Below are 27,360 nucleotides of genomic sequence, written 5' to 3' on the forward strand. Positions count from 1 at the left end.
CCTTTAATACCGAGTGTCCTAGTTCTCAGGGACATGGGATGATGGAATTTGAATATCCTGTAATTACTTATTTGGTTTATCCCATCTTACATTGCACTCTCAGAATAACAGTACTAAAAATACTACCACTAATATGAGTACTGAAAGCAGGTAGAACTTCTTGGAATATTATTTCCATTCCCCATCCCTCTCCCATTAAGTAGTTGTACTCCATATTTTGAGAGTATGTAGTCATTATGTACTATCAGCCTTCCCATTTAACCTGCGTACAATCCTATTTGGACTTGTTTTCTAAGTAAGTATATATTCAGTGCCTCCCACTAGTTTATTTATCTCTAATCATTTTAGTTTTCTGGAATCTTACTCTCTAGGTGTTTCTTAGGAAGGGCTCCTAGGAGCATATTCTCTGAGTTTCTTGCATGTTGATAACAGTCTGTGTCCTATATTTGAATGTCAGTTTGGCTGTAAGTAAAATCGGTGGCTTGCGTTCTTTCCTGAAATATCTTGAATATGTTGCTTCAGTTTTGTGATAGGCTTTGATGACAGTCTGATTTTCTTTCACCTATTATTTGCTCTTTTTGCCTAGATGCCCAAAGGTTTTTTTTAAAAATCAGTAATTTTAGTGGAATATATCTTGATGTTGGTTGTGTTCTACCTTGATATGCTCAGGTACAGTATGATAAGAAAAATGTGTACATGTGTAATTTGAAATTTTTTTCTTTTAATTTTAGGACAGTTTGGATAATAACTTTTAGTATTCTAATTCCTTCATCTTTTTTCAGAGATTTCTGAATTTGCATATTTGTCTCTTGAATAATTTTAAAGCTTAAAAAAATTAAGGTATAATTTACAGGAAAATAAAAATAAAATGTAGTAGAACTCACACTTTATTAGTTGTACAGTTCTTTTATAAATATACACATTTGTGTAACCAGCACCACAGTTACGAGTTTCATCACTCCCAGAAAACTTCCCCATGCACCTTTTTCCTTTTTTAAGATACTACTTATTAGAGAGAGAGTACAAGTTGAGGGGAGAGGCAAAGGGAGAGGGAGAAGGAAAAGCAGATTCCCTGCTAAGCATGGAGCCAGACGTGGGGCTCTGTCCCAGGACCCTGGCATTATAATCTGAGCCAAGGTCAAGAGTCAGATGCTTAACTGACTGAGCCAGCCAGGCACCTCTAAAAGAAACTTTATTTTTTAGGGCTGTTTTAGCTTCACAGCAAATATGACACAGTATTGTGCATGACTTACCCGCTATTAACATGAATGGTGCATTTGTTACGATCGATGAACCTGCATTGACTGACACTATCACTCTTGGTTCACTCTATAAATGTACCTTTTATGGGTCTAGATAAATACATAATGACATGTATCTACCCATTATAAATCATAATATTTTCACTGCCCTAAAAGTCCTCTGTGCTCTGCCATTTCATCCTCCTTTTCTCTCCCTGAACCCCTGGCAACCAGTGATCTTTTTTTACAGGTTCCATAATTGCCTTTTTCAGAATGTCACATAAAAGATATATTCGTTGGAATCATATAGTATGTAGCCTTAAACTTTGACTTCTTTCACTTGGTAATGTGCATTTATTTAAGTTCCTCCATGTCTTTTCATGGCTTGATAGTTCATTTCTTTTTAGTGCTAAATAATATTCCATTGTCAGGATGTACTGCAGTTTATTTATACATTCATCACATCTACCGAAGGACATCTTTGTTGCTTCCAAATTTTGGCAGTTATGAATAAAACTGCTATAAACATCCATGTGCAGGTTTTTTTTTGTGGATGTAAGTTTTCAGTTCCTTTGGGTAAATGCTTGGGAGTGCGATTGCTGGATCATATGGTAAGAATATGTTTAGTTTTGTAAGAAACTGCTAAACTCTTCCAAAATGTCTGTATCATTTTGCATTTCCACTAGCAGCGCATGAGACTTCGTGTTGCTCCACATCCTTTCCAGCATTTGATGTTGTCAGTGTTTGGGATTTTGACTATTCTAAATGGTACATGTAGTAGAATCTCATTGTTGTTTTAATTTTCATTTCCCTGATTCATATGATTAAGAGTACCTTTTCATATGCTTATGTATTATATTATCTGCATATTTACTTTGGTGAGATTTTTACGTCTTTTGGCCATTTTTAAATTGGATTGTTTTCTTATTGTTGAGTTTTTAGGAGTTCTTTGTATATTTTGGATGACAGTCCTTCACCAGATAGGTCTTTGCAAGTGTTTTCTCCCAGTGGCCTGACTTCTCATTTTCACTCTCTCTCTCTCTTTTTAAGATTTTTATTTATTTATTTGACAGAGAGAGAGAGAGAATACAAGCAGGGGAAGAGCAGGCAGAGGGAGAGGGAGCAGGCTCTTGCTGAGCAAGGAGCCCTATGTGGGGCTCGATCCCAGGACCCTGGGATCATGACCTAGGCAGAAGGCAGTCGTTTAACTGACTGAGCCACCTAGGCACCCCTGTCTTCTCATTCTCTTGACAGTGTCTTTCACAGAGCAGAACTTAATTCTAATGAAGTCCAGTTTATTCTTTCTTCATGGGTTGTGCTTTTGTTGTTATGTCTAAGAAGTCATTGCAGACCTAAATCGTAAATTGCCTTCTGTGGTATCTTTTAGGATTTTTATGGTTTTGTGTTTTACATTTAGGTCTGCAATCCATTTTGAGTTAATTTTTATGAAGAGTGTAAGATATCTCTCTCTATATATTTTTTTCTTTTTGGATGTCCAGTTATTCCAGCACTATCTGTTGGAAAAGAGTTTCTCTGTTTTATTGCCTTTGATTAGTTGACTGCCTAAAGACCTGGGCTCTCTGTTCTGTTCTATTGATCTGTTTGTCTGTTCTTTTGCCAATGCTACAGTGTCTTGTTTACTGTAGCTTTATAGTAAGTCTTGAAGGCAGCTAACATCAGTTCTCCAGCTTTTTTCTCCTTCAGTTTTGTGTTGGCTATTCTGTGGTCTTTTGCCTCTGCGTGTCAATATCCATAAAATAACTTGCTGGACATTTGGTTGAGATTGCATTGAATCTATAGGTCAATTTAGGAAGAGCTGACATCTTAATAATATTGAGTCTTCCTATCCATGAACATGGAATATCTGTCCATTTAATAATTCTTTGATTTCTTTCATCAGAGTTTTAGTTTTTCTCATACAGATCATATACATAGTTTGTTAGAGTTATACTAAATATTTCATTTTGGGGGTGCTGGTGGTATTGTTTTTAATGTCAAAATCCAATTATTCATTGCTGGTATATAAGAAAATTGATTTTGAATCTATAGTTCTTCATGGATTTGTGATTTTTAAAAATGTCTTTTCTAAAAGCATTTTCTTTTTGTCTACTTACTCATTATTAAGTTCTTGGTAGTTTAGTTTTCCTTTACTGAAATTTTCTAATTCTTATTTATGTTCTTTTATTGCTTTTATCATGTTCTTAATGCCAAACTTTTAGCTCAGTTTGAAATTGTAAGTAATAGTTTTTGGGGTATGTTTGTGGTATATTCTTCTTGTCCATAGGGAGTTATTCAGGTAACTTTTTTTTTTTTTTTTTGATTTATCTATTTTTTAGAAAGAAAGAAAGCACACAAATGGAGGGTAGGGGCAGAGAAAGAGTCTTAAGCAGACTCCCCACTGAGCATGGGGATGGATCTCATGGCCCTGAGATCATGACCTGAGCCGAAACCAAGAGTCAGACACTTAACTGAGTCACCCAGGTGCCCCTATTTTGGTAACCTTTAAAAATACTTAATAACTTACGGGATTTGAGCATATAGCTTTTCATGTTCATTTTTATTTAAATTTTATTTATCTGAAGTTCCTGAAGGTGTGATTCAGGATTGTTATTCTAACTTCAGAGCTCCATCTTCTGGTTTTTGAAGTGAAACTTTCTGATTCTGTTCCCTTCTCTCATTTTTATCTGGACCTTTTTTTCCCCTTCATCTCTCTTATGCCTTTCTCACTAAATTTTAATTCTGTTTTTGGAGATTTTTTATCTCAGGGGCTTTGGCTGGTTAGTTTGTGGAGTTCTTGGGGTCCAGACTGCATTCAGACTTATTGTGGACACTGCACTCATAATTGAGTTGCACTGAACTCCTCCTGGTTGCAATGAGGTTCTCAGGTGGGTGCTTCCAGTAGATACTAGTTGGTTTCTGTCTTTTTAGTTCTGGTAGTTGGGTTTCAGTATGTTGTCATGTGATTTATTTTCTCTTTTCCTATCTGTTTTTTGTTGCCTTTCTCTCCTTTTTTCCCCTTTTGGATTAACTAGGTATTTTTGGTAAAATTGGGTTTTATCTCCTTTGTTGACTACTAAACTATAATTTGTTTAGTAATTGTTCCTTTAGGGTTTATAAAGTAAACTGTATCAAGACTATTATATTAGTTCGTATTTGGTGTAAGAGTCTTAACAATTTACTTCTGTTTTTTTTTCTTCTTTGTGCCATTGCTGTCATATAGTTTCCTTATACATGTTATAAATCTCACAGTGTATTATTATTTCTCCTTTAAAGGGTGAAGTATTAGGAAAAGTTGTTTTTATTTACCCACATACTCACTGTTTTCAGTGTTCTTCCTTCCTTTATCTATAGGTAAGTTTCTGTTATCCTTTTCCTTTCAATTGAAGGACTTTTCCTTAATATTTCCTATAATGGAGGTCTGTTGATGATTTGTTAAATTTGGGTTTCGTGTTTGAAAAGTCTTTTACTTTGCCTTATTTTTTTTGTGAGATATTTTTTTGGGGTATAGAGTTCTAGGTTGACAGTTTTCATCTTTCAGTACTTTAAAAGATCCTGTTCTACCATCTTGTTGCTTGCATTGTTTTTGATTAGAAGTTTGCTGCTGTTCTTATTGTAGTATCTTTTATGTGTGTCCTTTTTCTGTAGCTGCTTTAAGACTTTCCCTTTATTACTAGTTTTAAGCAATGTGATTATGATGTACCTTGGTGTCTTTTCTTTCTTTTTTTTTTTTCCTTCTTGTGCTTATGTTTTATTGAAACTCATGAATCTGTAGGTCTATAGTTTTCATGAAATTTGAAAAAGTTTAGGTCACTCTTAAAATAATTTTTTATGTTCTCCCATCCTGTACCTACCTTTTTTGGAATGGAGTTACTTGTATCTTAAGGTGTCCCACAGCACACTAATCCTCTGTTTAATTTGTTCTGTTTCCCCTCCACCCCCTTTTGGACAGTTTTTATTGTGTCTTCAGTTTCATCTTTTCTTTATAGTATCTAATTTGCTGTTAATTTTATCCAGTAATATTTTTTCATAACTGGAAACTATCTTTCAAAAACTTTCAAAACTAGCATAATAGTTTTTCATAACTTTATTTTTCATAACTGGAATTTAAAAGTTTTTTTTTTTTTAAATCGTCCATACCTTTACTTAACATTTTGCCTCTACCTTTTTGAGGGTATGTAATACAGTTACAATAACTTTTAATTGCTTTATCTTTTTCATTTCTGGATTGCTTTGATTCTTTCCACTCCCTCTACCCATTTTTCTTTTTCTCTCTTTTTGCATGCCTGGTAATTTTTTATTAGACACATTGCATTGTGAATTTTACTTTTGTGGGGGCTGGATGTTTTTATACTCCTGTAAATACTCCCGAGCTTTGTTCTGGGGTGGAGTTAAGTTAGATGCTCTCAAGGTTTGCTTTTAAGTAACACCTCTCTAAATTTTCCAAGTTAGGAAATTTTCCATCTGGTGGAATGTATGATCCTAAGGATTGCTCCCTTTGGCCTTTTCAGTTTGTCCTCATTCCCCCTTCTCTGTCCTCGGGTTTTCTTTACATGCATTTACATATCACTACTCAGCTGAAGACTCAGGAGGGTCCTTAGATCTTTAGGGTGTTTTATGTGTGTCCCCCTCTCTCCTCTTTGGCACTAAGCCCTGTGAACTCTAGCCATCTTGGCATCTCTGGACTGCCAGCTTCATCTCAATTTGCAAAGACTGCCAGACTTCACCGGGTTCCATCCCCCTGCACTACTCTAAGAAAAGTGTCCAGGCAGAACAGCCTCAAAGGCTCACATTGTTTCCCATCTGTCAATGATTATTGTCCTGTGCTGCCTGGTGTGTAATGTCTGAAACTCTGTTTTTCATATATTTGTTTGGTTTTTAGTTGTTTTATGTAGGAGGGTAAATCCAGTCTGTGTCACTCTTTTTTTAAAGTGTAAGTCCATCACAGCTTTTTAAAGATTGTGCTTGATAACTCCAATATCTGAATCTCCTGGGAGTTCTGTTTTGTTGTTTCTCTTTTTGTTTCGGTTTTCAATCCTTTGGTAAGTTTCCTTGAATGCTGGAAATTATAGGAAGTGGATGAATAATTTGATGGTCTGTCTGGATGGTATTTTTTCTTCTTTGGGGTGGATTTGCTTTTGTCCTTGGCAGGCAGTCATAGTAAGGATCAGCTCCCAGGGGCACCTGGGTGGCTCAGTGGATTAAAGCATCTGCCTTTGGCTCAGGTTATGATCCCAGGGTCTTGGGATTGAGCCCCCACATGGGGCTCTCTGCTCAGCAGGGAGCCTGCTTCCTCCTCTTTCTCTCTCCCTGCCTCTCTGCTTACTTGTGATATCTCTCTCTGTCAAATAAATAAATAAAATCTAAAAAAAAAAATTTCTTTAAAAAAAAAAAAGTGGGGGGGAAATCAGCTCCCCATGATCTAATCAGGAATTCATCTCGTTTGAGTGTTGTTGGTGTTCGGTGGGCTGGCTTACTGCAGGTCACACTTGCTCCGTTATTAGGTCCTAACTGGAATCTTGATGGTTTAGCAGGGTCCTTCTCCTTGGCGTTTCCTGAGTTCCTGTGTTGTTTCCCCAGTAGTGGAAGAGGGATTAAAGCTTTGCTTAGCTCCTCAGCTTCTCTGCTTTCACCTCATCTACTTGTTTTTGCTGCTTGCTTTTGCTTCATATTTTGCCACAGGTAACGTGGGATCTGTCCTGCCTACTACTTCTCTTTGGTTCTCTTCTAAGTTCTTTGTCTCTCATTTCTCTGTAGTTCTCCAGTGCTTTCAAATTCATTTTTGTGTTTTGTACCCTATTTTCATCTAGTTCTCTTTCTCTGTGGAGGATGATAGGTCAACAACAAATTACTATTACAGGAAGCTGAAATTCAGATGTGTACAAATTTTTTAATTCTGCCTAAAGAATCTGCAAACAATTGTCATGTTTCTCTTACTCCATTGTATGGTGGCAGCATTGTAATTGCCTGCTTTTGAGGTACATCTGAAGCCCACAACAGCTACTCATTCCAGGTCCTTGTCCTCATGCTCATGCTCAGAAGCCTTCCAGGGAAAAGGGTCTGGACTCCTTGGTAGTATTTTTTTTTTTTTTAATTTTTGAGACTGCATATATTTGTCTCTATAAGGTAGTCCTGGGCTGGCCTTTTCACTTTTTATAGTTGGGGAAACCTGTGACTTAGGACTTCTACTTTTAGGAATCTATCCAGACTCCCTGTTGGGGAGATAACTCCAGTCGTAGACATCATGCTCTGGTGATAAATATATACTGATTCATCACTGCCACCATCTGCCCTGGGCCTTTTCTCCTCACTCTTGAGCCTACAGTACTGCTGGCATCCTGGGTGACGTTTCTCGATAGATTTCTAGCCAAGGATATATGTAGTTCAGCAGGCTTGTTGCTGTATAGTTGTGGTGATTTGGATTTTGTGTCTCCTCTTTTGGCTCCTCTGAAAACATCCCTGAGAACTTGTGTGTATTCACTTGCACCTTGAAGGATATCAACTTTGCTGGTTTCCTGCTATAGGGAAGTGTCTTCAATTTATCAAAACCAGGGTTGAGATTTTTTTGTCTGCTCATGCATGTACCACTGTTCCAGCACCAATTGGAGGTCCATCCTCTGTAGAAGAGTAGCCACCAGAGGGGAGCTGCTGGAGCTGGCAGAGGGTGACCAGCTGGAGCAGTCTGTCCTCCAGCACCTCAGCCTGCGGGATGTCCAGAAGAGCAGGCATAGGTGCTGTGTCCCTGGCGGAGGGTGGCTGACCTCCTCAGTAGTCTTTAAGTGATAGTGGAATCAGGTGCCTTAGCTATGGGGCCACACATTCCCCTTTTCTCCTTTGTGACATTTTCTGACCTTCTGAAAGCTTTAGTTGAGTTTGAGTTTAGTTTGAGTAAGCTTTATTCATGTTTTTCCATGGAAGAGTGGTAGACCATGTTTCTCAAATTCTGGATCCTATTCTTCCGATTTTTTTTTTTTTTTTTTTTTTTTTTTTTGAGAGTATTACATTTAGCTCTTTTTGTAAGTGTTACTTTTGGTAAGTAACACTCCAGAGTCAAGCAACTTTAAATATGTTATCAGCTTGTACAGCTGTCTGCTGTTTGGTTGACCCTGGTGTCTGCTTTGTGGAATTTTAGAGTGGGAACAGGTAAACACGAGAGGAAGGAAACTCAAGAGGAGGGAGGACATCTGGAATAGGAATTTTGAGGCCATCACTAACATGCTGGAAATCACTTGTTACTCACTCCTTTATTTTGAAACTTATGATATGGTAGGTGATGGGAAATAAGATTTTAGGAGTCTTGCAGGCTGTAGGAGAAGACTCCCATGAGAGGATAATTGTAAAACCATAATAAATATAGGACAAAAAGCCTGACCTACTGTCTTTTCTTTAAGACGGTCTTAGGCAGCCTGGCTAAGGATCAGGGAAAGTATCCTAGAATAGCTGACTACTGAGTTAATGATATTAGCCAGGGGAAAGTGGAGTTAAGGACATCTCAGGAAGTGGGGACATGGAGAACCTAAAAAAGCATACAGTGGAAGTCTCCCTTTCACACAACCCCCCATTAAACCTCCAAGCGTGCACACACATACGCATTCACACTCAGGGTCAGGAGTTTCTTCTGCATTCCTCTGGAGTCCTTCTGTTCATATACAAATACAGATGCTTATTCCACACCTAATTATTAATTCAAAAGACAATATAGATTTCTGCACTGTGCTTTTTTTCTCATGTGATATTGTATTGTGGAGAGATTTCTAAATAAGGATAGAGACAGTTCTCCTGTAATCATACTATTTCTTTCACTGTAATTTAAGTAGTACAATAATGATGGTCAGTCTGTGACAAACAGTGCTACAGATGGCTTTGCATCTCCCCTAATATGCCTTTATAATTTTGACATGTGACACTTGGCTTTTTTTTTTTTTTTAATAATGAAAATCAGGATCAACTTATTTAGTTCTGGCATTTTTATCATGATCCTGTTATTTTATAAATTAGGGTGAATTGTAGAAGTCTTTCTGTTTGTTCCTTTTTATATCCTTAAGCCTAATACACTTATTAGATTTATTCCTAGGTATTTTACCTTCTGGTTCTTGTAAATAGGGTCTTCTCTTATTTTTTACTTTTTTAATTTTAATTTTAATTTTTTTAAAAGATTTTATTTATTTATTTGACAGACAGAGATCACAAGTAGGCAGGCAGAGAGTGAGAGGGGGAAGCACACTCCCCACTGATCAGGGAGCCTGATGTGGGGCTCGATCCCAGGACCCTGGGATCATGACCTGAGCCGAAGGCAAAGGCTTTAACCCACTGAGCCACACAGGCGCCCCGAGTCTTCACTTATTTTTAAATCTATTATATATATACAAATTATTGTCTGCATGTAATTTTGTTTGTTTTTTGTTATGCTGTAAAATTTTTTTATGTAACAGTTTTACTGAGATATAATCCACATATCCTACAGTTCACTCCAAATGTATGGTTCACAGGGTTTTAGTGTACTTACGGAGTTGTGCCACCATTACCATAGTCACTTTGAAACATTTTTAGTACCCCAGAAGAAACCCTGTATTTACTCATTAGCAATCACTTCCCATTTTCCTCCAGTCCCCTCCCTGGCCCTAGGTAACCAGTAATTTATTTTCTACATTTATAGATTTGGCTCTTAGGATTTTATGTACATGGAATCATACAACATGTGGTCTTTGTGCCTGCCTTCTTTCATTAGCATAATGTTCTCAAGATTCAGCCATGTTGTAGTACGTGTCAGTACCCCATTCCTTTTAGTGACTGAATAATATTCCATGTGTGGATATCGTCCCATTTCTTTATCTATGGAAAGACACACTCCTGTGTGTCTCCTCTACTCTCAGTACTCTGTTATAATTCTACTCCACTTTGACCCGAGATGAGTGGGTTTTCCATACATCAAGCAATTCTCGATACTGGCTCAATCTGACAGTTAGTGTCAGGTACCACAGGTTACAAGTTTAGTCCCAGGGGACTGTTCCACCGACTTCAGACAGTAGTCACAAAGTCTATGTTGTTACCTTGTGCTTCTGACTGAGGAGCTTTAAACCCAGAGGTTCTCAGGACCCTCTCCTTGGGTTTCATTGGCTGTATCAGCTCACAGAACCAGGAAAAGAGTTGACTTACTAGATTGCTGGTTTATTATAAGAATGCAGGAACAGCTAAAAGGAAGAGATGCATAGGGCGGTCTTTAGGGAATAGATAAGAAACTTCCGTGATCTTTCTAGACCCCTCACCCTTCCCCATACCTCCCTGTATTCTTCATCTTGGAAGCGCAGAACTCCATAGTTGAGGGATTCCTTCAGAGGCTTCCCTAGGCATGGGTGATTAAATCTGGTGATTGATCTAATCTCCTACCTCTCCTCCCTGATTGTTGGTGAGGGAGGGGGAGAAGGAGCTTGCTGGGTACTGAAACTTTCAACCTACTTATCCTGATTGGCTTCCCTGGCAACCATTCTCCATTCCAGGGGGTTTTTAAAAAATCACCTTATTTAACCTTAAACTCTGGTGTCCTTGAAAAGGCACCTATGATAACAAAAGGCACTTTACTGCTTGATCACTTAGGAAATTCCAAGGATTTCAGGAGTTCCATGTTGGAAACAGGTGAAGACCAAGTGTGTGTGTGTGTGTGTGTGTGTGTGTGTGTGTGTGTTCTTTCTCTTTTCTTTTTTCTTCTTTTCTTTTCTTTCTTGGTTTTATTTATTTATGGGAGAGACAGAGTGTATGGGCAAGTGGTGGGGGGAGGGGAGAGGGACAAGAGGACTCCGTGTTGAGCAGGGAGCCCAACGTGGAACTCAGTCTGAGGACCTTGAGATCATGACCTGAGCTGAAACCAAGAGTTGAATGCTTAACTGACTGAACCACCAAAGTGCTCCCCCAAATACGTATTTGTTACAAAGTAGCACAGATTGTTTCTGGGGATAGGCTCTAAAGAATAATGTTACTCTGAACAGTTGTGTGTAAGTTTTTATGTGGGCATTTTCATTTCTCTCAGGTAGATACTTAGGAGTGGAATTACTGTATCATATGGGAAATGCTTAACTTTTTGAGTAACTACCAGACTGTGTTCTCCAAAGTTTTTGTATCATTCTACATTCTAAACCAGCCTTGTAGGAGGGTTCTAATTTCTGTACTCCTTGGCAACAGTTGTTACATCTGTCTTTTTGATTCAGCCATCTTAGTGGGGGTAAAAGAAGTACTTCATTGTAGCTTTCATTAGCCTTTCCCTGATGGCTCATGAATCAGAGCATCCTCGCATGTGTTTATTGGCCATTTGCTTATCTTCCTTGGAGATGATATGAACTTATGATAATGAAGATGTACGTAATGAGTGGATGGGGCAAGTATAAAATGATCTATTTCTCTTTCATTGTAGGGAATCAAGTTTAAAAGTGAAATATGCAGTTAAAACTGTGAGGATTCTAACCTGTGATGTTTTTAAAATCTCTCTTAACCTCAGATCAGTATTAGAAAATCTTTTATAGCAAAAAAAAAAAAAAAAGTTTGAAGGTCTTATAGTTCCATCATTTTTTCACTTTTTTCTTTTTAAAATCACATTATAGAATCATGTATAGTTCAACTCACTTTGAGTTGAACTCACTCAAAAAAAAGATAATTTTATTAACTGGGCACCTGGCTGGCTCAGTTGGTGGAACCCGTGACTATAGATCTTGGGGTTGTGAGTTCAAGCCCCATGTTGGGTGGGAGATGACTTAAAAATAAAATCTTTACAAAAATCAAGTATTTTAGAAAAGTGTAAGAGGCATAATTGGTTAGTCACTGAGCTTTGCAACAAACATTTCCTTTTCCTCAGGTCAAACAGTTACTTGGCCGTAGAGCACAGACTGCTGAGGGAGGTCCCCTGACAGGAGTTAGCATTAGTTCCTGTGGTCATCAGCATCACACTGCAGCAGTCATTATATATTGAACCTGAGAGGCTCACCTTTCTCTCGCTTTCTGTTTCCTAATACTTGCCTCCGTCTTTCCATTCTCAGGTTCTAGTTTTTTTTTTTTACCTTCCGGCTAACCTTATTTTACTTAAGCTAGGTCTAATTTGAGCAAGCATTCTTTCATTGCATTTAAGACCAGAATTCCCACCAAAGTTTAATGAGTGTACCTTTGCAGTTGTGTTTTCCTTCGTGGATCAAAACTTCCATTTGTTCGGGCGCCTGGATGGCTCAGTGGGTTGTGCTGCTGCCTTCGGCTCTGGTCATGATAACAGGATCCTGGGATCAGGCCTCACATCAGGTGCTCTGCTCAGCAGGGAGCCTGCTTCCCCCTCTCACCCTGCCTGCCTCTCTGCCTACTTGTGATTTTTCTCTCTGTCAAATAAATAAATAAATAAATAAAAACTTTAAAACAAACAAACAAAAACTTCCATTTGTTGACTCACATGCTTTGGTGTGAGTACATCAACTCCACTGTGTTTAAATGAAGCACTATCGAGGATCTTCCAAATCTTCTCCTTTGTGCTCTTCCTGTAATTCATGTAACTTAATCAGGGCCCTTTTCTCCCTTGGAATCCAGTTTGCCATTCTCACAACACAGACTGCTTCCTTCCTTAACTGCTTCAGGAGTTGTGAGCTGATACATGGTTAAATTACTATGAACCTCTAGCCACAACATTTTCATCAGTTGATCAACACATAAGCTTGTGTTAAGTGTTTTATTTTATTTTTTTAAGATTTTATTTATTTGTCAGAACGAGCGAGCACAAGCAGGGGGAACAACAGGTGGAGGTGGAAGCAGGCTCCCTGCTGAGCAAGGAGCCCCATGTAGGACTCGATACCAGAACCTTGGGATCATGACCTGAGCCAAAGGCAGACGTTTAACTGACTGAGCTACCCAGGCGTCCCTTGTGTTAGTTTTAAAGATAGCTTATTTAATGTCTGCCATCAGCTCCTTAATCTTGAACATGTGGACACTGTGACTGATGCCTGAGTGAAGCTGAAGCTTACTCAGAACACTGGGCAGGTCACTGCCTTGCACTTAGCATTTCAGCATCATGCTTAGGGGCCATTTAAGACCCCCCAAATCAGCCACAGAAAGCACAAGTATTCAAAAACTGTGGCATTAAATAGACAGCATAAAAGGCACGTGTTTCATCGTGAATGGTAGAGTGACAGGCCAGAGTGTTGCCTTGTTGGACCCCATCTGGGAACTGTTCTGGGTGACTGTTGGTTTTGCTACTCTGCATGTTTATAAATCAGTGACAGAGCTTTTGGGTTTATAAGTAAACTTGGAGGGAGTAGAATTCACAAATACAGAGTCTGGGAATAATGGAAATTAGCTGTGATGGCTGTTTCTTCTAAAATGTCAGTTTTAGAATTTCAATAGTTTTTCTTTTCTTTTTTTTTTTTCTTAATCTGCATATGTGGAAGTAATAATTTTGGTTTCTTCGTAAGTATGTTAATTACACCTGGTCCATTTAGTGTTTGCGAACTGCCTTTCTGATTTCAGGGAACACTTATTTATATTCCCCCATCTCCTGGTATTTAACAGTAAAGGATTCTGGATACTTTAGGATGGAACTACTTCTGAAAACACACCTTAATTTAAAGTCAGGTTAATCCCAGCATTTCTCAACTCACAAAGCTGCTTAAAATTAAATATAAATTTTTGGGTGCATATGAAAATGTACAGTTCTTTGGAGAAGTAAATAGATAACCTCAGAATTTCAGAAAGTGACTGTCTTGTTCATTGACCTCTCTCAAAAATTAGAGACCTTAATTTCTTGTATTACCTTGTTCCATCAGTAGAAATTGGTCTAATTGAGGAATTGTGATGGGGCAAGGGATATTCACATTTAAACTTTTAGTAGCTGTTACAGGATTGGTTTCAAAATATAGTGGTAGTTTTCTCATAATGAATGAGTGTATCTATTAACCCTCTTAGCCTTGTGGTTACTGGATACTAATTTTATTTTATTGTTTGTCTGATAGAAATGAATATTTTATTGTTTAAATTTGCATATGTTTTATTACTGAAATCCTTTTTTAAAAATAACTGACCCTTTGACCCTTTGTTTATTCTTGAATAATTTACTTGTTCTTATCTGTTGTTCATTTTCCTATTTTTGTTTTATTTTTTATTGCCTGAGCATAGGGACTTTGTATTTACCATTCTGTCCCCATACCAGTCCCTGAAAGTTCACTGAATAAATGAGTGTTCTCTCTTTGACTGCCATACATGTTGGCATGTCCACATTGTAGAGGTTTTGAGTTTAAATGAATTCAAACCTGACAGTGTTTTCATTTTTGGATTTTAGGGTTTGAGTTATGTTTAGAAATTGCCTTCCATTACTTTTCTGTTTTTTTTTTTGGCATTTAGAAATTTATTTCAGTTTTACTTTTCTGTATATGGTTGAGATCTGAGTCTTCTGTTTCCCTTCAACCCTGTGTGATTGATGTCTTTATACATGACTCTTATACTTGATTCCTCCTCACCCGCCCCTTTCCTTCTTTATAGACTTTTTGGTTTCCTTTCTGGTTACCTTCTTGATTGAAAATTTTGTATCCTTCCTATTAAGTTCAAATATAAAAACGTATAAAAATGAATTTCACAAAGTGGTGTCTTGAGGATGAAACACGTGAAAAACACGCCCTCAGTAGTTTGTGATGTTTTAAGTATTTATACTGAATATTAGCTGTGTGCTTTAGTTTTATGAACTGAAAAGTAAATTTGTTTTACAAATAGGCTATGCTATATTTTCTAATTATTGCACAGTGAGGAAAGACACTTTCTCAGATCAAGGTAAGATTTTATTACAAAGTTGTATTGAGTTATAGTTGACATGTAATGATTAGGTATGCAAAGTGAATGATATGATGCTATATTTGGATCTGGATCTGTGTGTACATCTTTGAAACCATCACAACACTCAAGGAACATACCCATCATTCCCCAGATTTGTAATTCCCTTTCCATACCTCCTTCTTTTCTCCAGCCCCTTCCCCAGTCCCTGGGATTGGGGATTGTTCTGCTTTTTTAAACCATAGGATTGGTTTACATTTTGTAGAATTTTTATATAAAGGAAGCGATATAGTATGTCTCCCCCACCCCTTTTTGGTCTAACTTCTCTACTTACTTTGATATTCATCCATGCAGTTGGGTTTTTATTTTTTTTTTATTTTTTTTATTTTTTTTTTTTATTTTTTTTTTAAATTTTTTATTTTTTATAGCAGTTGGGTTTTTAATAGTTCATTCTTTTTATTACTGTTCCATTATTTGGATATGTCAGCGTTTGTTTATCCATTACTTGTTGTTGAACATATTTGGATGATTTCTGGTATTTGGCTATTACAAATACAGCTACATTTATATACAGTTCTTTGTAGTGTGTGAAACTCTTACTTGTCTGAGACAGATACCAAAGAATGAAACTGATCATAAGGAAGTTAAGGTTTAACTTTTTAAAAAACTCAAACTGCTTTTGCAAAGACGTTTTCTCATTTTACATTTGTACTAGATATCTTTGATCCATATCCTCACCAACAATTGGCAAGGAAGTCTTAATTTTAGCCATTCTTCTGGGTGTATAGTAATACCTAATTGTGGTTTTATTTTTTATAATTATTTTTAAATCTAATTGTGGTTTTAATTTGCATTTCCCTAATGATGCTGATGTTGAACATTTTTTTTTTTCATGTGATTATTTGCCATCTGTATGTCATCTTTGGTAAAGTGTCTGTTCAAATGTTTTAGCTGTTTTGAAAATTGAGTTGTGGGTGCCTAGGTGGCCCAGTTGGTTAAGCATCTGCCTTTAGCTCAGGTCCTAATCCAGAGGTCCTGGAGTCCGGCTCCCTGCTCAGCAGGGAGTCTGCTTCTCCCTCTCCCTCTGCCTCTTCTTGTGCTCTCTCTCTCACTAATAAATAAAACCTTAAAAAGAAGAAAATTAGGTTGTTTTCTTACTGAGTTTGAGAGTTCTTACATATAAGTCCTAAAATCAGGTAGTGTTAGTCTTCCAGCTTTGTTCTTTTTCAGAGTTGTTTTGAATTTTGTAAGGCCTCTGGATTTCCACGTGAATTTTAGAATCAACTTGCCAGTTTCAGACATGGTGGCATTGTGATTGTGACCATGTGACTCTGTAAACCAGTTTGAGGAGATACAATATCTTAATGATATTGAATTTTCTGATCTGTGAAGCTTGTATACCTCTCTCCTTATTTAGGACGTCTTTGATTTCTTTCAGGGTGTTTTGTAGTGTTGAGTACACAGGTCCTGCACATTTTGGAGGGGTTAGATTTGCCTCTTTTTCATAATTTTGGTTCTGTTGTAAATGTTATTTTAAATATCAGTTTCTGGTTGTGTGTTGCTGTATATAATACAGTAGATATTTTGTATATTGATATTTTATTCTACAGCCTTGCTAAACTCACTTATTTAATAGTATTTTTGTAGATTCTTGGGCTTTTACACAGGTGATTGTGCCATTTGCAGATAAACATGACTTCTGTCTTTCCACTTTAAAATTTTTCTTGTCTTATTCCATTGGCTAAAACTTCCAGCATAATTTTGAACGGGAGTGGTGATAGTGGACATACCTTGATTTGTTTCTGTTCTTAGGAGGAAAGCATTCATTCCCTTGCAACTAACTTTATTGCTGCCCTTTGTCAAGATTGAAGAATTTTCTATTCTTAGCTTACTGAGAGAGCTTTTTAAAAAATTTAATTCGTGATTTCATTTAAATGCTGATTTTAAATGTTGATTTTGTCAGATGCTTCTCTATATCTACATAGATGATTTTCTTTTCTAAGAAAAGTTTTGGAATCTTTTTTTCCCCAAATGTTTTAATAAACCTTGGATTTCTTGGCACAGATCTTACTTGGTCATTATCCTATTAATATATTGAGGGATTTGATTTGTTAAAATTTTGTTAAAATTTGCGTTTATGTTCATGAGGGATTTGATTTGTAGGTTTTTTTTTTTTTGCACTAGTTTTATTTCATTTTGGTATCCGTGATGTTGGCCTCATAGAGTAAATTGGAAAGTATCTTTTTGTTTTCAGTTTTCTGGATCAGTCTGTAGAATTATTATTAGTTCTTCCTTAAATGTTTGGTTGCTTTCACCAGTGAACCTCTCTTGTTCTCGAATCTTGTTTGTGGGAAGGTTTTTATCAAATACATTTTTAATGGTGTGCTACCATCACTACCATCCATCTCCATAGCTCTTTTCATCTTGTAACTTGCCTTCATTTTTAAAAGATGTTTTTGTTCAGTTACTAAGTTCATAGGATTTATTTTCTTACAGTACATTAAGGATTTTTTTGCCTTGTTGGGTGATGGCATATTTTTGTATTTCTATAACATGTATTGAGCTTTGTTTTGGGATATGGTTAGAAACAGTTTAATTCTTTTGAGGCTTGCTCTTTAACTTTCTTAGGTGAGACCAGAATGGTCTTTAGTCTGGGGCTGATTTTCTGAGTTTGGCACCTTTTGAATTACGAGATCTTTCCCTTTGGTACTTGGGAACACCAGCTAGCCTTAGTTGTGTGTATTCCTGGGGATTGTTGTTTCTGCTTCTTTTGGGTGTACCTCTGGCCCAGGCAATTTCTCACATTTTTATACTGATCGATACTCAGCTGAAAACTTGTGGGGGTACCATTTTCCCATCTCCAGACTTCTTTGTCTGTTCATCTCTCTCCTGTCTGGTACTCTGCCTCTGTAAATTCTAGTCCTCTTGGCTTCCCTGTCTCCAGAACTTAGGTGAGATCACTGTGCTGCCCCTGGGATCCCCTCCCTGTGCTGCTGTTCACAAGCTGAGACAACTGTAGGGCTTGCCTTCTTTGTGGTCCTTCAGGGGTCACTCTTCTGCACTAGTTGAGGTCTGATGTCTGAAATTTGTTGATTCACTTATATTTTCTGATATGGTAGTTGTCCAAGTAGGATAGTAAATTTGGTTCCTGTTACTCCATCTTGATTAGAACTCTCAAGATTGCTTTTCAGCCAGTAGAAAATCAGTTCGTAAAGACTAGTGTATTTTTGTTACGTCTGTTTGTTTCATTCTGTCTCAGACTAGGTCCTGGGTATTAAAGAGATAGGGGAAAAGTTCTTAGTTCTTAGATGGATTGTAGAAATGGTTGTCATCTTATCTGTATGTACCAAAGTACTGATTTCATGTTGCATTGAAATTAATTATTCTTTTCTTAGTTACTCAATCATGTGTCTGCTGCTGTTTGATATATATGACTTCATATCTGTAATGTGTCTGGGCAATTATTTTTACTTGTAATTTTCAGTACAGCTTTTTTTTAGTTACATGATTCTTTTAATTTTTTATTTTTATAAACATATATTTTTATCCCCAGGGGTACAGGTCTGTGAATCACCAGGTTTAAACACTTCACAGCACTCACCAAATCACATACCCTCCCCAATGTCCATAATCCCACCCCCTTCTCCCAAACCCCCTCCCCCCGGCAACCCTCAGTTTGTTTTGTGAGATTAAGAGTCACTTATGGTTTGTCTCCCTCCCAATCCCATCTTGTTTCATTTATTCTTCTTCTACCCACTTAAGCCTCCATGTTGCATCACCACTTCCTCATATCAGGGAGATCATATGATAGTTGTCTTTCTCTGCTTGACTTATTTCGCTAAGCATGATACGCTCTAGTTCCATCCATGTTGTTGCAAATGGCAAGATTTCATTTCTTTTGATGGCTGCATAGTATTCCATTGTGTATATATACCACATCTTTTTGATCCATTCCTCTGTTGATGGACATCTAGGTTCTTTCCATAGTTTGGCGATTGTGGACATTGCTGCTATAAACATTCGGGTGCATGTGCCCCTTCAGATCACTACGTTTGTATCTTTAGGGTAAATACCCAGTAATGCAAATGCTGGATCATAAGGTAGGTCTATTTTCAACTTTTTGAGGAAACTCCATGCTGTTTTCCAGAGTGGCTGCACCAGCTTGCATTCCCACCAACAATGTAGGAGGGTTCCCCTTTCTCCGCATCCTCGCCAGCATCTGTCATTTCCTGACTAGTTACATGATTCTTGATGCAATTACCATTTGGGTACACTGGTCTTAAAACTTTGCTAAGCTGAGAATATATTGTTTACCTTTTGTTTTCAGGTAGAATTCTTGTTTTCTAGATAATGGGTTTGATTTTTTGGCATATTTTTAAATTAATCATGGTAAAATACTGGATTTATTATCAATATAAATTATTTGTACTGTTTCTTTCATGTACATAGGTAAGGCAACTTTAAAGGATAAAGTCTTAACTGTTGTGCCCTTAAAAATACTGATGCAATCTAAACGTTGAGGTTTTTTTAAGTTTGCTAAGGAGAGTTTATAACCTACGTAGCAGTGCATTGTCCTAGAATAGGTAAGCTTTCTCCTGTTAAACCCTTCTTCACAATTTTTTGTGTAATAAATTTTTACTCACTGGAACATTAAATGTTACTTAATCCAGGGACCATAATGTAGAGAATGCTATATAATCCTTTCCCATTTGTTTCTTCTCTTACAGGAAAAGTAAGAAGCTTAAGCTCATCGTTGTGGTCACTAACTCACTTGACAGCTTTGCATCTGAGTGACAATTCCCTGTCCCGCATTCCTTCAGACATTGCCAAGCTTCACAATCTGGTGTATCTGGACCTGTCCTCTAATAAAATCCGGAGTTTACCGGCAGAACTCGGAAACATGGTATCACTCAGGTGTGCAGATTCTACTTGCTATGTGACTTTATACCCTCTAAGAACAAAATAGAGCATTTATTTTGCCAGGAAACAACACTACCAATTAAATGGTATTTGAACAAAAAGCAAACATAACTATATCCTCTTTGTAAAGTTTTCTGGGAAAATTGAATGTCAGCCAACAAATAAATCCAGTAGATTCCTTGCCTCAAATTTGTTTTATTGCTATATTTTATGTAATATATTTTATACTTAAGATATTTGGACAAAGTAGGGGTCAGCAAATAGAAGTCAGTTATATTATCCCACCTACGCACTCACCTGTGACAGATGGTGGTGATGCTTTTCCCTCTTAACATTCTGGGGCACTGTACCATGGCTAACATGGTGTCCTGGAAACCACTGCAAGTGAGCGAAACCTTTTTGGCCATTCCTGGGCTTGTATGTGTGATAGTAATAAAGCCTGAACTTGAAGCTAGAATTAGTCATTGGATTTGGGGAACTATAGTGTGGAGTATAGGTGGTAGATAGGCTGTGGAGTCACACAGTTCAATTTAGAATCCTGATTTTGCCATTTACAGGTTGTGTGATTTGGGGCAAGCTCCTTAACCTTGCTGAGCACTTTTGTCCTATATACAGTTGCTATATAATAGTTACCTAGCCAGGGCTGAGATACGATATATCTGAAATAATGAGTAAGAAACTATTAGCCTCCTGCCTGACACATATTTTATTTAATAAATGGTAATTGCTATTTATTTTATTATCTCTGATTTGTAGGGTAGATGGAACCTACCCAAATTCATTGTAAAGCTAATTTCCAGTTATTATGTTAATCCTAATGGAAAATCTTGCCCCATTTCATATTACTTTCTTTTTCTCTGATTCCACTGGCTTTTTTGCTGTCTTCTACCATTTGCTGTGTAGTAAAAAGGAATAAGAACTTGTGAGAGTTTCTTTATTGCTCCTAGTCCAGCTTTTTGACATTGTTTTGGGCTTAGTTACTTAGTATATACTATGACCATTTTAATCTCCTTAAAAGACCTCCTTTCCCATGTGATATATGTGGAAATAAATAGGAACAAATTATTTAGAACTAGTTGTTCTGGTTCGGTTTATGGCCTCACCATTCATTGACCTCCGGTTCACTAAGTAATAACCAAGGTTCATTTAAATTCCAAGAACTAGGGGTTATAGAAGTAGTACTTATTCACATTTAAAAATTGACAAATAGGGGCACCTGGGTGGCTCAGTGGGTTAAGCCGCTGCCTTCGGCTCAGGTCATGATCTCGGGGTCCTGGGATCGAGTCCCGCGTCAGGCTCTCTGCTCACAGGGAGTCTGCTTCTCTCTCTCTCTCTCTCTGTCTCTACCTGCCTCTCTGTCTACTTGTGATCTCTCTGTCAAATAAATAAATAAATAAATCTAAAAAAATAAAAAATAAAAAAATAAAAATTGACAAATAAAAGTTATTGGAGAAAACTGTGTCTCACTGTTGGGTCTTTTTTTTCCTACTGAAGATTCCTTTGATAGTTATAGTTATCTGTACCAAAAAAAGTCATTAAAATAACCATTGGCAGTTAATATAGCTGCCATTATTACTAAATTGAAATTTTATTTAGTTTGGAGAAGTATTAACAATAGACTTAGTTTTGTAGCTGTCATAAACTATTTTTAGTTGGTGCTACATGATCATTTTAATTCTCCTTTAACAATTCATGTGTTACTTTGTTTATCATTTTCACTTTCTTAAAACTGTGTGGTAGACTCCATGTGTGCTGGGTCAGTGCTGCTCCTGGGGTGGCATGTGGACTGTGCAGTTGCAGATGGTGTTGTCGGCCTACAGTGACATATGCAACATGTTAGAGTAGTTTTATATCTGTTGAATTTAATGCTCTTTAAAAATTAGGGCTTGTGTCTTGTTGGTCTGATTTTTTTTCTCATCTCATTTTTCTAATAATTCATTTTTTCATTGTGTTTTAAAAATGTATTGGTCTGTGGCAGTTTGAGATTATTTTGTTTTTTGTTTTTTACCATCTATTGTTTGTGAAGCACTGTACTAGACATTGGAATATGCAATACAGTTTTTTCATTCTTACAAGATTATATTCTTAGAAATCATATTGCTGATTTTAGCTATGAGTTAAAAGATAATATATCTTCTGACATGGAATTTTTATGTCCACAGGGAACTCCATTTAAATAACAACCTGTTACGAGTTCTACCTTTTGAGCTGGGAAAACTGTTTCAGTTGCAGACTTTAGGCCTGAAAGGTATGACTTCCTGTATTTGTGTTTCTTGGGGTTTGTATGTATGTCTTTGAGTCTAGAGAAGCCATAATAGGGCTTTCTTTTGCTAGGGGGTTGCAGGCTCACTCCTCCCCAAAATTCATCGGTTCCTTAGATATACCCCAGTGGTTTTCTTTCTTGTCCACCTGCAGACTGTCTGTTAATCTTTGTATTCTCCTTCACTCCTAGCCCAGCTTTGCTTTCTATCCTTTGTTTTGATCAAATCTGTGTTCTGATGATGCATTCCTGAAGTCATACTTTATTTCATCATACTATAAACAGCTTTTTTCCCCATTGTATTTAAACCTCAAAAAATGGAGACTCACAAAGTGCAGAAATCAATGAGTAAAAAATTTTTGAGCCATTTGGACCTGCTAGTAACAATCAGTTTTTGATCATTTTTTTAAGACTGTAGTTTTATGAGGACTTCATTACTCCATTAGAATTTGAGGGCATAATTGATCCATTGAGAACTATTGGGAAATATGTTTTTTAAAGCAGCAAGATTAAAAGTCATTTAATAAAATGTCATTATTTTTTTAATCACGTTAGGTGATTCTTTGCCAATCTTGTATCCATCTTACCCTATAATAAATTCTTAAATTTATTTCACATAATGAAGTCTTTAAGAATTGTACTCTTTATTTCTTAAGTATATGTAAATAGTGGGGCACCTGGGTGGCTCAGCGGGTTAAGCCTCTGCCTTCAGCTCAGGTCATGATCTCAGGGTCCTGGGATTGAGCCCTGCATTGGGGTCCCTGCTCATCGGGGATCCTGCTTCCCTCTCACTCTCTGCCTGCCTCTCTGCCTACTGGTGATCTCTGTCTGTCAAACAAATAAACTCTTTAAAAAAAAAAAGACATTAAAAAAATATGTAAGTAGTAAAATTAGGTTTTTATTCCTATAAATTCATTTCATATCATAAAGATAACAGTAATTTCACAAAAACAAATGAAATGGAAAAACATAAATAATACCTCTACAGATGTATGTAAATCCATATTCAACAAGTATTAGCTTTACAAATGGTTCTTTGGAAAGTGTTTTTCTGTGTGGGCTGGACTTGGCTGAGGCTTCTTAAAATAGACGTCTGTAGATCTGTTCTGTCACCCTATGGTGAGCGTACTTTTGACATTTTCTTATTTTAACTTTGCAAAACAAAAATGTAAAACGTAGCAACATTTATCTGTATCCTGACGATAAGAATTAACAGTAGTGCGTCACTTTTGTCACCGTTTTCTAATGCAAAAGAAACAGGACATTACAGAGTATGAAAACCCTCTTCTTCAGGTCCCTTTCTCATCCCAGAGGCAGCTACTATTTTTATGTCCTCTTAGTAGTTTCAGGCTTTATAATCTTGCATTATTTATTTTACAAACCTTTGACTCTATTCATTTCTCTAAGGATTCACAAACTTTATTTGAAGTGAGGGTCATCAGTCATAGATTTTCACATTGAGTTAATGTATATGAAAGCCTTTGAAGTATTGGGGACGGGTAGGACAGTCTTTGAGGCACCTTAGTTTTTGAGGCTCCCTTGATCTTCCATTTCAGAAAAATCCTCTCATGTTTGACATCTAGGTTTCATGCTGCTTTCTCAGAAGGATAGTTTCACTGATTGTACCTTTCTTTGGACAAATCCTCTTTAGTTTTTAGAGCTCGCCTCAGCTCATTGTTAACTTCAGACAACCACTGATATGTTTTCCATTTATATAGTTTTGTTATTTCAAGAATATTGTATAAGTAGAATCATGGTATATGTAACCTTCTGAGATTGGTTTTTTCCCCACTCAGGTTAATTCTTTGGTGATTCACACAGGTTTTTGCGTGTTTTGCTCCTTTATATTAATGAGCAGTGTTCTGTGGTATGGACATGTCATGGTTTGTTTAACTGGTTACCTGTTGAAGAACGTCTGGCTGGTGTCCAGTGTTTGGCTATTATGGATGAAGCATGAGCTGCGTACAGGTTCTTATGTGAACATAAGTGTTCATTTCTTTAGAAGAAGTGCCTAGGAATGCAACTGGCTCAGTCATATGTTAATGTCATGTTTAGTTTTTTAGGAATTGGCCAAACTGTTTTCCAGGGTGGCTGTACTATCTAACATTTTCACCAATGATAAGTGAGTGATCCAGTTACTCGGAATTCTCACCAGCTTGGTATTGTCACTGTTGTTTTTTTAACCTTTCTGATAGATGTGTATTGATATCCTCACGGTTTTTTTTTTTTTTTTTTTTAATTTCCCTGTTAGCAAAAGGTATCGCACATCTTTGCATGTGCTTATGGGTCATCTCTATGTCATCATCTGTGGCATAGTTTTCTGTCTTGGTCATGTTCTATCCAATTGGACTCTTGGTTTGGGGAATCTGTAGTATATTCTAGATACTAGGCCTTTGTCAAATATGTGATTTGCAAATATTGTTTTCCCAGTTTGGAGTCTTCTTATCCACTTAACACACCCAGTTCCAGTGCTGGGAGGCTTTCCCCCACACCAGCAAGCCATTCTATGACAGCAGCTAGAGGTCCTATAATTCAGCTAAATTCTGACACTACCTACCCAAGGATAGCATCAGATTCTACAGCTAAAAGGGTCCAGTCTTACATGATGGCTCCTTGCCTGTGGTTCTGACCAAGGTTCCCACAAACCCCCTCTTGCATTCGATTAATTTGTTGGAGTGGCTCACAGTAATCGGGAAACCTGTTTACTCACAAGATTCCCAGTTTATTATAAAAGGATAGAACTCAGGAACAGCCAGATGGAAGAGATGCATAAGGCAAGGTATGGGGAGAGGGCACAGAGCTTCCATTCTCTCCAGATACGCCATTCTCCCTGAATCTCCATGTGTGCACCAACCTGGAGCCTCTTTGAACCCCACGCTTTTGAGTTTTTACAGATCCTTCATAACATAGGCATGATGACTGAGCCAACTTGCAGCCACCTTCCCCTCTGGAGTGAATGTTCCAGCTGTCAGTCATATGGTTGGTTCCTCTGTCAATCCAGTCTCCAGTCCTTAGGTGAGGTCTGAAAGTCACTTTCTTAACGTGACAAGAGACATTGTACAACTTCTTCTCTTAGGAAATGTTAATGGTTTTAGGAACTTTAGGAAATAAGGACCAGATATGTATTTCTTATTATAAGTCACAATATCACACAGGGTCTTGTATGTAGCAGAAGTTTTTAGTTTTGATGAAGTTGTTTATCATTTTTTCTTTTTATGGATACTGCTTTTTGCTGTCAAGTCTGAGAATGCTTTGATTAGCTCTAGAGCCCAGAGATTTTCTCCTGTCTTTTGTACTGAAGGTTTCATGGCTTGGGTGCCTGGGTGGTGCAGTCGGTTGAACGTCCAACTCTTGATTTCAGCTCGGGTCATGATCTCAAGGTTGTAAGATAGAGCCCCACATCAGACTCTGGGCTCAGTGGGGAGTGTGCTTGAGATTCTCTCTACCTCTCCCTCTGTCTGTCCCCGCCCAAAATAAATAAAGTTTCATGGTTTTATGTTTTACATTTAAGTCTGTGATCTATTTGGAGTTAAAATTGAGCTAAAAGCAATGAGGATTAGTTGAAAGTTCATGCTTTAGTCTGACTGTCCAGTTGGTCTAGCACCATTAGTTGAAAAGTCTATCCTTGGTTGAATTGCATTTATACCTTTTCCCAAGATTAGTTGGACATATCTGTGTGGATCTATTTCTGGATTTTCTTTTTTCCATGTATGTATGTATGTGATGTATGTGTCTGTCCCTTTGCCAGTAGTTACTTGAAAGTTGAAATAGGATAGTTCAGTCTTGAAATAGAATAGACAGATTCCTCTATTATAGTTGTCTTTTTCAAAACATTTTAATCTGTTTTAGATTCTTTGCTCTTTGCTTTTCCATATACATTTAGAATAATCTTGTGTATAGTTACAAGAAATATTGCTGGGATTTTAATCAGAATTGTGTGAAACCTGGGATCAAATTGGGGAGAATGAATCTTCTCCATGAACATGCCATGTCTCTCCCTGTATTTAGAGCTTTGATATTTGTCTTTAGTATTTTGTAGTTTCTGGTATAGAAGTCATGTAAATGTTTTGTTAGATTTATTTCTTTTTTTTTTTTTTTTTTTAGCAATTATAACTGATAATGTATTAAATTTTGCTGTCCATGTGTACATTCCTGGGCATATAGAAATACAGTGGATTTTTTTTCTTTATCTATTTCATCTACCCTTCCATTCCTCGCCCCCCACCCCGTTCCCTTTGGCAACCACCCATTTGTTATCTGTGTTTAAGAGTTTGTTTGGTTGTTGTTTGCTTGTTCATTTGTTTTGTTTTTTAGATTCTGCTTATAAGTGAAATCATGTAATATTTCTTTCTCTGTATGACTTATTTCACTTAGTATAATATCCTGCAGGTCAATTCATGTTGTAGCAAATGGCAAGATCTTTTTAAATTATTATTAATGGCAGAGTAATATTCCATTGTATGTTTGTACCACATTTTTATCCATTCCATACTTGGGTTCTTCCATTTCTTGGTTATTGTAAGTAATGCTACAGACATAGAAGTGTATGTATCTTTTCGAATTGGAGTTTTGTATTTTTGTCTTGTATCCTCCACCCTGTTGAATTCATTTCTTGTTTTAGGAGTTGTTTTGTTTTGTATTTTTGTTTTTGTACACTTCTTGTTAACATTTTTGGGAATTTTCTATGTAGTAGAAAATTATGTCATCTGCAAACAGGGATGATTTTATTTCTGTTTGTCACTGAGAGAGAGAGATAAGAAAGCACAAGCAGGCAAAGGGAGAAGCATGTTCCCTACTGAGCAGGGAGCCCGATGTGGGACTTGATCCCAGGACCCTGGGATCTTGACTTGAGCCAAGGGCAGACACTTAACCAGCTGAACCATCCAGGCTTCTCTTTTCTTGCCTTAATGTACTGACTAGAACTTCCAGCACTATGTTGAATAAGAGTTGTGAGAACAATCATCCCTCTTTTTCCTAATCTTTCAAAGTATTCTGTCTTCACTGTTAAGTAAATGTTAGCAGTAGGTATTTTATAGATTGTCTTTATCAATTTGAGGACATTTCCCTCTGTTCCTCCTTTTCTGGAGTTTTAAGTCATGAGTGGTTTTTTAATTTTTCCAGATGCCTATTTTGCATCAGTTGATATGATTATGTAATTTT

General features: G+C 37.1%; 1 protein-coding gene and 1 pseudogene across 4 annotated transcripts in view; one reads left to right on the plus strand and one right to left on the minus strand.

The window, feature by feature from the left end:
- CNOT6 (CCR4-NOT transcription complex subunit 6) overlaps window positions 1–27,360 on the plus strand; it is a 72,186-nt gene that overhangs the window by 27,928 nt on the left and 16,898 nt on the right. For all 4 annotated transcript variants that reach the window (XM_059175954.1, XM_059175952.1, XM_059175955.1 and 1 more), the window contains 2 exons: window positions 19,748–19,934; window positions 22,103–22,188. In XM_059175954.1, the coding sequence (XP_059031937.1) occupies window positions 19,748–19,934; window positions 22,103–22,188 (273 nt within the window). The remainder of the gene's footprint in view (window positions 1–19,747; window positions 19,935–22,102; window positions 22,189–27,360) is intronic.
- Window positions 7,392–7,967, minus strand: LOC131831499 (factor in the germline alpha-like; annotated as a pseudogene).

The sequence above is a fragment of the Mustela lutreola genome, chromosome 5 (genome assembly GCF_030435805.1).
Source record: "Mustela lutreola isolate mMusLut2 chromosome 5, mMusLut2.pri, whole genome shotgun sequence".
Taxonomy (NCBI): domain Eukaryota; kingdom Metazoa; phylum Chordata; class Mammalia; order Carnivora; family Mustelidae; genus Mustela; species Mustela lutreola.